The sequence below is a fragment of the Carassius carassius genome, chromosome 30 (genome assembly GCF_963082965.1).
Source record: "Carassius carassius chromosome 30, fCarCar2.1, whole genome shotgun sequence".
Taxonomy (NCBI): domain Eukaryota; kingdom Metazoa; phylum Chordata; class Actinopteri; order Cypriniformes; family Cyprinidae; genus Carassius; species Carassius carassius.
Genome location: NC_081784.1, coordinates 24,556,493 through 24,571,374, shown reverse-complemented (window position 1 = coordinate 24,571,374; position 14,882 = coordinate 24,556,493). Strand labels below are relative to the sequence as shown.

Here is a 14,882-nt window from a genome sequence, read left to right as displayed (position 1 = left end):
GTTGCCAACCGCCATATAAAAAGAAGAAGAAGAAGAAGAAGTGTTCGGAACGCTTCGTCTCGTTCCTGGTTTCCGGTCGGACGGTGACTGTGACGCTCTTTGATCAGCGGAGCGTCAACATGGCAGCGGTTCTGTCACCGAGACCGTGCGAGAGCAATCCCGCGACTCCCGGGACGCAGTCTGTGAAGGTGTGTGGGTGTTTGCGGCTACATCTTGTTGCACAGACAGTTATAACACTGTAGCATGAGAGGTTTACATCTGTTCAGTTACTGCGTCTATATCAACGTGAATGTGAGCATCAGTCGCCTTTGTTTATTTACTATTAGCCTGCTAGCCGATGGAGCTAAAGATCTAGATGAACGGACGATGTTCAGAGTAATTATACTTTTAAACAAATAAACCATATAAACGGACCCCAGCTGTCGTCCTATGTGTATTTTGGACAGTCATTGATAGTATGATTTCATGGGCTTTAGACCTAGCTAGCTCTAGACCTAGCTCTCAATCGAGATTGAAATGTGCCCAAAACAGGATGACATTGAGGAGAGCTCCAGTGATGGCAGTCAGGCCCCCAAGAGACGGCGGATGGGCTCCGGAGACAGCTCCAGAAGCTGTGACACCTCCAGCCACGAGCAGGGGTGAGCGATCATCACACACTCTTCACATATACCACGCTGACCGCTGAATCCCTTTTAACACAAGACACCCCAGATGAATAGGGTAAAAATAACCTGTTATGTATTTCCGACTGAGTACAGTCACCTGTTTCTGGAATTATTGGCTCACCGAAAATGTTTTTAATCTTTATTCTGTTCTTTTACTATGTATTGAGGTTTGCCATTTCATTACAGACCAACATACTTTCCTGCTGAGAATCTGACCGAATACAAATGGCCCCCAGATGACTCAGGGGAGTATTATATGTTACAGGAACAAGTGAGCGAGTACCTAGGAGTCACTTCATTCAAACGGAAATATCCAGGTATGAACGATGAGCCTCTGACGGTCTGCAGAGAAAAATCTAATTGAGTGGTATTCACGTTATTGGTCAAATGGTGGTTTGATTTTTCAGATTTAGTTACTCATGACAGAGAAGACTTTCTGTGCTGTGCTGTGACTGTCCCAACACCCAAAGTTTTTCCTTCTCTGCTTCATACCAGATTTGGAAAGAAGAGACCTGTCTCACAAAGAAAAACTTTATCTGAGAGAACAAAATGTTATTACAGAAACGCAGTGCACTTTGGGTAAGAATTCAGTCTTTCTCGTTTCCGTTTCTTGAATCTGTGAAACAAATAAAAATAATCGTTGTTTTGTAATTATTACTCTTACCCTAAATATATCCAATGCGGTGTCTGTATATAAACTCAGTGGTTTAATTCATCATCTGCTCTGCTTGGTTTTTCGGTGTTGACTTGTAGCTTAGTTTCTTGTAGTAAGAAGTTGAGTGTATCCGCCTAGTTTAAGACTAAATGTAAGATCCCTATAATGAAATTGCCTTCTCCGTCAGGCCTCACTGCTCTGCGCAGTGATGAAGTGATTGATCTGATGATTAAGGAGTATCCCGTCAAACATGCGGAGTACTCTGTCATACTCCAGGAGCGAGAGCGCCAGAGGATCACTAAAGAGTACTCTGTGAGCACGCTGAGTGCGGTGAGGGACACACGCTCTTATTTATGACTGGCTTTAGATATTACTCTTGTTAAAGAAATGCATACTCTTATTTGGCAAAGACACATTAAATCAGCGGTTCTCAATTCCAGTCCTAGTGCCCCTGCTCTGCACATTTTGTATGTTTCTCTTATGGCTTCAGACGTTTGTTCTATTCGAACATAAGTTCCCTGCGAAGTGGACATCACAGGATATTCCTCCATGATTCCAGTTCGTAATGAACGTATATGTTCCATTCAAAGTGCATTGAAGTGTGCGAGAAGTGAACTTAAATTGTATTTATTTACAGAAGTATATGATGTGTGTGAAGACGTTGTGCAGCGCAAATCTGTGAATGAATGTCCCGAAGTGAGGTAAACTTCAACAGATTTCCTTGAACACTGTGTAGGGACCATGTCAATGGGAACACAGTTCATGCACGGAGCTCACTTCTAACGAGCTGATTATCTGAATCAGGTGTGTTAACAGGCGTGGATGAGACAGACGTGCCAAAATATGCAGAGCTGGGGGGAGCGAGGACTTGAATTGAGAACCGCTGCATTAAATTGATCAAAAGTAATTATGATGATGATCAGAAATGTTTCTTGGGCAGCAAATCAGCATTTCAAAATGATTTCTGAAGGATCATGTGACTGAAGACTGGAGCAATGATGCTGAAAATACAGCTTTACATCCCAGGAATTAATAAAAAATTGAAATGTTAGTATAACAAAATATTACTTATTATTTTGACTGTATTTTTGATCAAAAAATGCTTAGCTTTTTTATTTTGATGAAGTTATTTATATATTAGTGCTGTCAAATGATTAATCGCATCCAAAATAAGTTTGTTTAAATAATATATGTGTGTGTACTCTGTGTATATTTATTATGTATCTATAAATGCACACACATGCTTTTATACATTTAAGATAAATATTTGATGATTATATATTAAATGCATTTATATATATGATATGATTTATATAAATATATACATGTAAATATTATCTAAATATATGCTGTATGTGTGTCTTTTATATATACATGCATAATAAATATACTCCATACACACATTACAATATTATGTAAACAAAAACGTATATTTTGGATGCGATTAATCACACACACACACACATATATATATATAGATGTATGTGAGGTTTTTATTTTTTTAAAGTAAAGGGTGGTGTATGTGGTAATAATGATCAATATGGTTGAACTTTGCTAAAAGTCTGTTAGTCCTAATGGTCAGATTGTTTTTTTTCTTTTTTTTAGCAAATGCAGCAACAGAATCCTCAAAAAGTTGAAGCCAGTAAAGTGCCCGACTACATCAAGAAAGCAGCTAAAAAAGCTGCTGAATTCAACAGTAATTTCAACCGAGAGCGGATGGAGGAGAGGAGGGCTTATTTTGACCTTCAAACACATGTAAAATGTGCTTCTGTTCTTTAATCTGATTGTGTACTGTTACTGTGGTGTGTAAAATGCATGTAAAACTCCTGTCCCACCCAAAAAACCTGCCTAACAATAGCCTGGCAGCTAACCCTAAATCCTGAGCATCCACTTACAGACCTCAGTCAGGATCAGCGGGGCAGGGTTTCAGTTTTTTTTGAAGCACCCCTGGACGCCGCCATTGGCTAGCAGACCCCCACCTGCTGTTAGCATTCCATTGACTCCCATTCATTTTGGCGTCACTTTGACTTTTACGCCCGACCCCCAGGAAGTGCGTGCTTCTAATTGACTTCATTTGTCTCCGTTGAATCCAATGGGGTCGCTGTGTCCATTTCTTTTACTGTCTATGGACAGGATAGCGCCATGTTTCATTTTTGACATGAATGAAAACAATAAGAATAGAAATAAAAGACCCCATTAAACCATTTTGATAACACACTTATTTTCCCAGGACTCATTACTTGTTCTCTTTCACCCCCAGATTATTCAGGTGCCTCAAGGAAGATACAGAGTCCTCCCTCCAGAAAGGACCAGGACCGGTCCATACCCAGTCGGCCTCATTCCTGGCCAGTTCCAAGAGTACTACAAAAGGTGCATTCTGTAATAAACCATCCATCACTGTACTGGAGAACATGAAAGGCTTAAATTCGTTCAGCGTTCTGACTGGGTTTTTCGTTTGTAGGTATTCTCCAAATGAGCTCCGCTACTTGCCTTTGAACACGGCTCTGTACGAGCCTCCACTGGACCCCGAGCTGCCTGCCCTGGACAGTGATGGGGATTCGGATGAAGGTGAGGACGGGAAAGAAGACGGCAAAAAAAATAAAGCTTCCTCTGTAAGTTGATTTCATGTGACTGCCTGTTACTTATAAAAGTGCACAGTTGGTTCAGTTAGTTCAAATGTGATTTTCAGTCTATAGTTGGACAGTTATCCAGTGCAATTTAGTGTCTCGAAAGCAACTGCAAAATATTGAATGATTGTTTATGCACTCTGACTCATTTCCAAGTGAAAGTACCGAAATGACTAAAACTGAAATAGAAACTAAAGCTAAATTTACATATAAAAAACTAATGAAAATGACAACATAACACATAACAAAAATACTTCAAAAAAAAAATCTAAAAAGACCATGGATCATGAAATTGGATCATGAAAAGTGGTCTCTATTTGAGATTTGACATAATCAGAAAAGCAAACCATGACTCGTGGATGATAGGAAGTGTATTAAATGATTGAGTTATTTATTCACTTACAGGACAGCTCATCAGGAAACACTTCAGACGGAGACAGCCAAGACAGTGGAGTTCAATCCAAAGTCAAGAGCAAAGACGCCACTCCTCGCACCGTCCAACACAAATCTGTCCCCGGGTACAAGGTAGAAGAAAAAAGCCCCTGATCTTTTTTTAAAATAACCCAACACCTCTCTTCTCCCCTTTTCGCCACTCCTCTTTTCCTCTCTCTCCCTCTCTCACACACACTCTCCCCCCGGTTGGTCATAGATCGGGACTGCTCGTGTAAATGGGACTTATCTTCTCTTTGAAGAGTGGTACTCATTTGTTTTCAGTGCCAGGAAACCCAGTGACAGTTCCTGTGTTCTGCACAGACCTTTGGAGCAATAACATTTTTGTGTGGCGTTGCCGTCAGTTTAGGGTTTGTTTTTTTGCTGTGTTGCACTTGTGAAGGTAAATACCCTCATAAAATGAACAGTACTTCATATAGCTTAAAATACCTCTCTTTATCTCTCCACCTGACTGTCGGTTAAGCTGAAGGGCATGTGAGCAGTTTCATTTAGCTGCTAAACACTAAAAAAAAGTGCTAATAATCCATAGATATGAAACAGTTGAAGAAATATCAAGGGTGCACTCAGTTATGCTTTTCCCTGTCGTCGTCTTATGGGTGCCGCAATGTTGAGGTCACATGACCAGCTGGGTGTTGCGAAACAACCAGGTTACTAGTAAAAGCAATAAAAGAAGCACCAAGCACGTTTGCAGCGCTCAAGGCACATTTTCAAAGCTCTTTTCCATTTATCAGCAGCTGTAAGCCACGCTCCAAAAAAACAGTTGTAAACATATGAATTAATAAAAAAGGAAAGAGTTAAATTCACAAATTAATAACTCTATAAATTTGTAATTTTCCGATTTAAAAAATTGAGACTCCTAACATATAGCATTCTAGTATTTATTTGTGCATCAGTTTAATTTTTGTGAATCTTTTTCATATTTATTTGTGAATTATATTCTATTTATTTGGATATTGCAAAACAGTTCCCCTCATTAAAAATAAATAAATAAATAAATGAAAGCACCATATGAAGTTATCATACGTCTTCGCAAAACTTTAAAAAAGAATTGCTAAAAGCGGTTGTGAAATGTCATTAATCCACGCTGATAGTCTCAAACTTTGATTGACTGACTTCTGTGAAACCGTTTTGGTTTCCATTGACTTCTATTTTATGGACAAAAAGTCCTACAGGTCTGGAACAACATTAGGGTGAATAAATGAAGAAACTATTCCTTATAGATCCTTTTAATTATGCCTTTAACAGTTAAACAAACGTACTGAGTGCACTTTTAAAGTTAGCTTTATTTATCCTTTAGTTGCTTTACTCTCTTATCAACGATTGTTTGGTATAACATTGTCAAACTGAATATCAGTGGTTTTCTACACTGACTCTATGGGCACCTTAAATATGCTTGATATCCGTGTTTTACTCTGATAAATTATGTAAGTTACTTTTTTTCTTGTCAAAATGCTTGCTGGATCAACAAAAGGTTCACCTTTTCACATTAGAAATTATGCAAAACAAAATTTACATGAAGTAAATTACAATGCACAATAGTTTTGCAGTGTTATATTGCAAGAAGTCGTTGCCTGCATATGCTTGCATTTGAGCTACACTTCTGCATACTTAAATTATGTTTTGTACAATATGTGCATTTTTTTTTTGTTCCAGATGGTTTACATTTTCTTGATTGAAAATGTTCATTCTTATCTAATGTGTTTTTGTGGGAAAAAATGTTTGCATATTTTATTATTAAAAAATACGCCCCAGCTAGAGGCTTATTTTAGCCCCGTCTTCGTTTCTAGTTTTCCTTGTAGTTGTGTTTCTCAGGAAGCGTGAGCCGTCTGTTCTCCAGCAGTATGCACGGTAGGTTTGCATAGTTGACCTGCTACATTTGTCAAAGTAACTTGCCAGTCCACTGCAGTGCACTCCATTTCCCACAATGCACTGCACTCTAAAGTCTAATGAATTCCAGAATGAAATTGAACTTTTTGTTTTTTTTTTGTGTTTTTGTTTACTTTTTGTAAACACAAAATCGAATTTACTTTAGAATGCTATCCATTATTTTGAGGGATGATAACTACACTGCACTCATATGTGATGTTAGAAGGTCATGTGACAGTGTAGCATACTACTGGTCGAAACATTTTTTGAATGTTGCACACGTTTCACTTTTTTAAAGACAAGAATAGGCAGTAATCTGAACAGCCCTGTTCAATTTCTCCTCTTAACATACACGTTTGACTGGTTTAAAGGCTTGTTCACACCAAGGATGATACCTATAGAGACAACTATAACTATATGCTCATCCAGATTTTGTTTTATTGTTGAATATGGCATTTGATCATGTGAATCTACTGTGAGTGTGGTGTTTCAGTCCTAAATCACTGCAGCACGTATGAAAGTCTTGATTTATTTAGGAGACGGTAGGTACAGCTCTCAGCTGATTTCCATCGCTCTTTCATGCAATCTCTCGAGTCTTGTTAAGAGTGTTTGTAGTTAAACCACATTAAATGTTCTTGTTCCTGTTATGTGATTTTTATATTTTATGTAATACTCCTAGTTCAGCTGGAAGTTTCCAGCTGTGACCGAATGAAAGGATTTTGTCTTTTTGTTATCATACCTGGGAGCTTCACTAACATCTAAATGTCTTTAACTTGTAGCCGTGGCCTGCCTCTTGAAACCTTTAGTTTAGTTTTCCACAATGTTGTCACTGGCCTGGTTTTATTTTTTTATGGTAGGGCCTTTGACATGTCAGTAATTAGAGTAACCTTTTGAATAAAGAGGTTTTAAAGAAATTAGACTGTAGAGAGATTTCTTAATGACTGTGAGCATTGAATGAAAGTGTAGCACAAGAACATTCTCTATTTTGTGTGCTTTTTTATGCACTTGTTACACTTTGCATTGGCTTTTTCTTCTGCCAGTTTGTTTAATGTGGTGAAACACTTTTCTTTGGATTATCTATTGTTGTGTGTGTGTGTGTGTTTGAAAAGAGTCTCTTATGCTCACCAAGGCTGCATTTGTTTACAATTAAGAATAAAAATATAAATGAAATTAAATACAGAAAACGCTAATGTTATTGAAATATCATTACAATAATAGATAATTTAATAGACATCACTCCTTTCTTCAGTGTCGCATGTTTCTTCAGAAGTCATTTTAATATGCTGATTTGCTGCTCAAGAAACACGTTTATTTTTATCAGTATTGAACAAAAGAAAAAAAAGATTTGCTGCTTTATTTTTGTGGAAAACGCACATTTTAATTCAAAAATATTCCGTTCCATTATAAATGTATCTTGCTATCACTTAACAATTTAATGTCTTCTTTCTGAATAAGTATTAATTTCTAAAAAAAAAAAAAATAAAAAAAAAAACTGACTTTTGAACAGTAGTCTTTAATCTTGATTTATGTGACATTTATTTTTTTATTTAATTTTTTGGAATTTTTTGCTTGTGTATTTATACATTTATATGCATTAACCATTCTTAAAATTGAAATATTAGGCTATTTTAATACTTTTTTAAGAACCTGCATCCAGTTTACTCTGGTATTTGTACTAATTTAATTTAAAAAATCATAGTGGTTTTGATTTAAGCATAATGTCAGATGGTGTGTATGACCTTGGTTGCCTGGCGTTTATAGCGTTACTCTGCCCTTGCAGCCTAAGGTCATTCCCAATGCTATATGTGGCATATGTCAGAAGGGTAAGGAGGCCAACAAGAAAGGCAAACCAGAGACTCTCATCCACTGCTCCCAGTGCCAGAACAGCGGTAAGTCCAAACTCTTCCTGACTCTTCTGTTTAATGAAAATCTTCTAGTGATATGTCCTGATAATGTTTGTTCCTTCACTACATGTGAAGGACGCAGGCTCACGGTCTCTTGATTAAAGAACCAGTGTTGTGATATCAGAATCTCAAGTAGCGTTTCCTAAGCGTCCGCATCCTGTGAATGATTCTGCTGGATTGCTCTGTGGTGTGTGACATTGTGCGTATATCATGAGAGGCCTGACTTTGTGTTCAGGTCACCCGTCCTGCTTGGACATGAGTGTGGAGCTGGTGTCCCAGATCAAGATGTACCCCTGGCAGTGCATGGAGTGCAAGACGTGCACCGTGTGCGAGCAGCCGCACCATGAGGAGGAGATGATGTTCTGTGACAAGTGTGACCGAGGTTTCCACACCTTCTGTGTGGGCATGGACTCCATTCCTCTGGGTGAGGCTCGGAGATGCGTTCGCCCTCATATGCATGCATGAATGAATGAATACGTACAATGCTAAGCTGATGGTGAAATCTTACCTCACCTTTAAGGTTTTTTATTATTTGGTACTTTTAATCACTTTAAGGTTAGAGACCGAGATTAGGTCTCCAGAAATTCTTACCGTAGAGAGAATTTGTTTGGACAAAAATCTGTGCAAGTGCAGGATAAGTTGTATAAGTTTTTTTTTTTTTTTTTTTTTTAAATATTGGGGTTATAACAGATATATATATATATATATATTTAATGATTTTGAAAGAAATTTCTTATGCTCTCCAAGGCTGCATTTATTTGATCAAAAATACTGTGTGTGTGTGTGTGTGTGTGTGTGTGTATAAATGTATATGTGTAACAATTTGAAAGTCTTTTGATTAATTTAATGCACCGTTTCGGAATAAAAATGTCATCTTAATTTGTTAATCTGACAATTGAGGGTTACTGTCTCGAGAATAAACGCCCGAGACTGAGACTATAACCCAGGAACACACACGGAGGGCTTTTTATATTTTATTTTTATTATTATAGGCGAGTTTCAATTAGTTTTGTTATAATGTGATTTAAAAAAATGTGTTGTATTTTTGCCAGTGAGTGTTTAGAAGAGAAGTTGGGAAGTTGGAGATAAATGTGTCCTGAACAGTATTCCTTATAATTGTTTTATATATTTTTTCTCTCTCTCTCACAGGTTGCTGGGTCTGTGATTTGTGCAACAAAGAGTTTTCTACACCTCAAAAGAAAGGAACAAAAACACCAAAAAAATCTAAATGAGATCCAAAAAGTCGACCAATTTTGTACAACACGTTGGTATTAATTTCTATTTTTCTATTATTTGACCTCCGTATGTGTTTTAATGTTGCATTAACTTTTTGTAATTTAATTTTTTTATATATATATATATACAATTGTTTCGGCTTCACATAAGGTTTTTTGTATCGTTAACTTGTTTTAAATAAAGTTGAAAAAACATTTTGTGTTTGTGTGTGTCTTACTCTTTTTGTTGTGGTCATGCTAGACATTTCTCCCTCACTCTTTCATACTGACAGTCAGTATTCAGACCTGAAATGTCCTGCTGCAGTAATTATGCAGCGTCTCATTCATTTGTAATGAGCAGCAGGAGGCCCAGTCTGTTTCAACCACACCATAACAACACATGTTTCCCCGTCTAGTTAATGGGACTGTGTTTAGTGTGGTGTAGCAGATGCCCCGTGGAGGTCACCAGTGAAGCAGCAGGTGTGACGGCTGCTCTGACACCTGATAGGTGTGTGTGAACCTGGAAAAGAGACACTTGTGAAAGCCTCGTCACAAAGGATCCAGCTTTCCGTTGAGCAGTCAGGGTCTGTTTTGACCGAGTCACTGGTGATGTCTGGCTGTTTGGAGTTTGTGTTGTGTAACTAGATCCAGACAGCATCGGATAACTTTCCAAAAGCTGTTGGATATTTGATCCCATCCACACGAGGGCGCAGTGACTCTGTTTACATGTTTCTCTTAGTAATAGAGCACGAGCACATTATATAAAGCCTAGCTTAATGCATTGGATAAAAAGATTAAACTCACCATTTCTAAAGACCGCAATTACTTGATTAGCTTTTTTCTTATCCAAGTATCACAATTAGGTCAAAGCAGATATGAATTTGAAATCATTTAGCTAGTTGAGTTTTAGTGGACATTGCAGTGTTTGCCTTTTTGCTGGCCTCTAACATACAGAAGGCTTAAATAACCTTTCTCTCTTATATTTCTTAAAAATCAGTTATAGCCTTTTATATAGGCCTAAATGCCTCCTTGAATTGCTAAACGCATGCATATTCATTTGAAAGAGTCACAGGGTTCAAATGCGATGCATGAGAGGAGCGACCCTCTCTTTGGGAGCTGGCTAACCTTTACATGATTCACAAATCCAGCTCTTTAACCCTCTACACAAATTCCCAGTGCAGTCGGTGGGTTTATAAGCAATTGTGGCTTTAGGACTAGCCAAATTATGTCAAGCCATAATATCCTGCGGTCAAAAATATTTTCAATGCGAAGACTTCAAAAGCCGAATAAATACCAAAATGCATTTGTCACTTATTTTGATAACTAATGCTATAACTTAGATTTTACATAGCCGCTGGTTATTAACCTACATAACAATAATTGTTGGAAATGTTTGTTAAGGCCCGTATGCTGTGAAATGCATAAACCAACAATCTTAAGTACTATGAAATTGGTCTAGTAAGCAACCCCCCTAGAAACTGGATAGGAACATGCTAAAACCATTCAGAACATCTTAGAAATAATAGGATATGATGATGATGATGATGATGATGATGATTTGAATGACTGTGCTTGGCTAATGTTAAATTGATGCTCAGTGAATTGTTTTACTGTAATCCAGACCTAAAGGTGCACGTAACAGAAGGTGATGGATCTTTTATTCTGTTTTGAGAGAAACAGATTATCAAAAAGAAGTGGGGAGGTTCAGTTCATAAGATGTTGATTGCATGGTACATTTCAGCGTACTTTTAAATGGAGTAGACTTGCTTATTACAGAAACATAGTGCTTTAAAGGAATAAGTCTGAACTGAATGTAATGTCATTGGACACTGCATAATATTTGCAATTGCTTGCAATTAGTTGAACTTAAAGAGTTTTTGACAGAAAGTAGGACTTGAACATATCTTTATATGTAAATTCATAATGATTGCTATTTTCTTTGAAATATGGTTAAAGTGTATTGCTGGATATATGGGCCAGTATTTATGATAAACTGAATTAAATGTCATTTATATCAAAGCTTATCGTGTTTTTAAATATATTACACACATTTTCAAAATTTAATTTAGTGCACTTAAAATATATTTACTTTGAATTAGGGCTGTCATTTTAGCGCGTTAATTCAATTAATTAGTTATGTAAAAAATTACCAATTGCATTTTTTTTAACAAATAACGCACTCGCCCCAGATCTGATCATCTTCTTATATTTCATACAGTTGACTGTTGACAAACATGGGGGGGGGGGGGGGGGACTGCATGATGTATCCTGAAATGTTTCTTAAGTTTAATATATTGGAGCAGAAATGCACCTTATGAGTTTTTGTCTGGTATTTATATCATATGATAACTAGCAGCGAGGATAAAAATTGCACAAGTGCTGTTTTTGTCTCGATTACCACAAGTGCAAATATGATTTTATACAACAGTTCAGTAAATAGGTAATAGGTAATATTGTGTTATATTTCAGAAACAATATTGTTTGTTGTTGCACAATTTTGCCAATGAAAATATTACCTATATAGCCACAGCAAAACTGTTGTGCGCCTCTGAGCAACACACTGCAGAGATGCAGAAAATCATTAGTTTCTGAAGGAATCCTGTTTTGAAACAATCGGGTGAACAAATGATTCTGTGACCCATTCATAATAAGCGTTTTGAATGAATTGAATGAATGAATGACTCAATGACTTACTCAGAAAGATATTTAAACAAAGAAAGAAAGAAAAAGGATAGTTCACTCAAAAAGAAACATTCTGTCATCATTCACTCACCCTCATGACATTTCGAAAACTTTTATTTTGTGCAAGGTATTTTGAAGACTGTTGGTAACCAAGCTGATTTGGTTTTCCCGGCAATGACTTTCATTGTATGAACAAAAAATACTGAGATGTTTCAGTATTTGAGATGCTTCAAAATTGTATTTTATTTTCCATAGTTTATATTAGGTCACTGTAGCCTAATCATTCGTGTGTAATAAGTTTAATGTTCTCATTTAACACAATAATGGCTTTAAAATTCTATTTTAGGGTTATTTTCACAACCAGATTCAATTTGTGTAATTAGATTAATCACCACAACATTTAATTCATTAGATTAAAAATTGTAATCAACCGACAGCCCTGCTTTAGATGAGTAGCACACTGCACTTAAAATTCTAATCAAGTACTTTAAATGTGCTTTAGTATGTCAACACATCAAAATAAGAGTACTTCTTTAAAGCATGACAAATGATTGTTAAAACATGATTTAAAAGTTCTTTAAAAACTTAATTTTTGTCATTATTACAAAGTGCACTTAAAAAAAGTGTTTAAGAAACATCATGAATGTGTACTCTCTTAAGGTATGCTTAAGTAGCATTTTATTTCAATGATATTGTATTATCTGTAATTACAGTTTAAAAAAAAAACTTTGAGTGCACATTCTATCCAATAAATCACACTTCTTTTTCACAAGAGGCAGATCTAAATGCGATGAGATTTGAGCTATCGTCAAATGTACTAAAGAGGTGGAGTTCAGTGGATGACATGATTGGACAAGTCAGGCATATGTCACTACAGAGAAGTCAAAAGATCAAGTTATGACATTTAGAAAAAAAATAAAAAATTAAATCAATCACACTCTATGCATGGATGAATAATCCACTAGATCATTAACATGCATTAAGAAAACTCATACGGTGAATTTGCATTTTATGCATTTTATAGACTTCAAAGATCTCAGCATTTTAAAGAGTTCACCTCCCATCATGTGATCGAGTATCAATATTTAAACAACTAACCCCATTACAAGGTTTAAATGAACAGTTTTTCTACTCCTTGAATACTGAGTGGACAGATGGCCAATAAATACTTTCCCCGGTTTTCTATTTCTTTGGCACTAAAACTGCTTAAACCACAAGACAGCTGTTAAGCAACGGAGAAACTCTTTCATATTTGAGCAGTGGGCTTGTAGCTTGGGCACCTGCCTCTCACCTGTTGCCCCGTCACAATAGAAATGGCTCCATCTCTTTGCTTCTGGGACATTTGCCGCTGAAACCATGTGTGGATGGAATTGAATAAAATTGACTCTAACAATAATGCAGAGCAAACTCTCTAGAGAGTAATATTGGTGGGTGAGGAGTGATGTTGTTCATGGCTGCATGCCTGTCTTGCTGAAGTGGAACGGCGGCTGTTGCTGTGGGCCAAAACAAGGACTTGGAGATGTTAAAGCTCAAGTTGGTACTGATGCTCTTTCGATCAGGCCAGTGGCAACTGACAGTCTAGGGCTCCGTTCCAACAGAGCACAATATTCAGGCTCTGGAAGTGAAAAACCCATTCATTTTCTCCATTTAAAAATCCCTATGAAAAAAGTCAATGGAAGAATACCTGGAGCCAAGGGTGCTGAGAAAGTGGGCGGACACTAATCAAGTCAAGTCACCTTTATTTATATAGCGCTTTTAACAATACAGATTATATCAAAGCAACTTTACTAGTGTTAAATAGGAAAATAGTGTTTCAATAATGCAAATGACAATAGTAAACACTAAATTTTCAGTTGAAGGCAGTTCATCATTGAATTCAGTGATGTCATCATCCAGCTCAGTTCAGTTTAAATAGTATCTGTGCAATCAAGTTGACGATATTGCTGGAAATGAAGTGACCCCAACTAAGCAAGCCAGAGGCAACAGCAGCAAGGAACCGAAACTCCACCTGTGACAGAAAAAACTTTGGGAGAAACCAGGCTCAGTCGGGGGGGCAGTTCTCCTCTGACCAGACGAAACCAGCAGATCAATTCCAGACTGCAGCAAAGTCAGATTGTGCAGAGGACTCATCTGGTTCCTGTGGTCCGGTGGTCGTTTGAGACAAGGTCTTTACAGGGGATCTGTATCTGCGGCTCATCTACTGTAGTTGTCCTGGTCTCTGGTGTCTTTCAGGGCCTGGATACATACTGGATCCGAGTGACTGCAGTGACCCTCTGATCTGTATACAGACTGGATCTGGTGGCTACAATGACCTCGGAATAAGAGAGAAACAGACTAATATTAGCGTAGATGCCATTCTTCTAATGATGTAGCAAATACATTGGGTGTTATGGGAAGTGTTCCCGGTTCCGGTTTACCTAATTAATGCAGCCTAAAAATCCTTTAACGGATTTGGATATTAGAAGCGTATTAGTGTGTTATGTGTAAGCCAGGTTAAAGAGAACAGGGCTAATATGGTCATACTTCCTGGTTCTAGTAAGAACTCTAGCTGCTGCATTTTTGACCAGCTGGAGTTTGTTTATTAAGCTTGCAGAACAACCACCCAATAAAGCATTACAATAATCCAACCTTGAGGTCATAAACGCATGGATTAACATTTCTGCATTTGACATTGAGAGCATAGGTCATAATATAGATATATTTTTAAGATGGAAAATGCAGTTTTACACATGCTAGAATCGTAGCTTTCTAAGGAAAGATTTCTATCAAATAGCACACCTAGGTTCTTAAATGATAAAGAAGAATTGACAGAGCAGCCA

At 37.2% G+C, this 14,882-nt stretch overlaps 1 protein-coding gene across 2 annotated transcripts; it reads left to right on the top strand.

Annotated features, from left to right (window-relative positions):
* Positions 1-46: 46 nt before the first annotated feature.
* On the top strand, positions 47-9,597 carry LOC132111204 (PHD finger protein 10). Of its 2 annotated transcripts, none has more exons than XM_059518363.1 (12): positions 47-188; positions 532-638; positions 852-982; positions 1,161-1,244; positions 1,508-1,650; positions 2,926-3,075; positions 3,581-3,690; positions 3,782-3,932; positions 4,353-4,472; positions 8,044-8,152; positions 8,403-8,591; positions 9,317-9,597. In XM_059518363.1, exons 1-12 carry the CDS (start codon positions 120-122, stop codon positions 9,397-9,399), a joined length of 1,446 nt encoding a protein of 481 aa, XP_059374346.1. In that variant the 5' UTR covers positions 47-119; the 3' UTR covers positions 9,400-9,597. The 2 variants fall into 2 exon arrangements, with proteins under 2 accessions (XP_059374346.1, XP_059374348.1); XM_059518365.1 differs by having other exon boundaries at positions 156-291.
* The last annotated feature ends 5,285 nt before the right edge of the window (positions 9,598-14,882 follow it).

What these genes read in the sequence shown, in the direction of transcription:
- LOC132111204 (XM_059518363.1), top strand. Translation starts at nt 120, where the DNA reads ATGGCAGCGGTTCTGTCACCGAGACCGTGCGAGAGCAATCCCGCGACT. An exon ending in ATTCAAACGGAAATATCCAG is followed by an intron (nt 983 to 1,160) that starts GTATGAACGATG and finishes GCTTCATACCAG; the next exon opens with ATTTGGAAAGAAGAGACCTG. An exon ending in ATTTTGACCTTCAAACACAT is followed by an intron (nt 3,076 to 3,580) that starts GTAAAATGTGCT and finishes TTTCACCCCCAG; the next exon opens with ATTATTCAGGTGCCTCAAGG.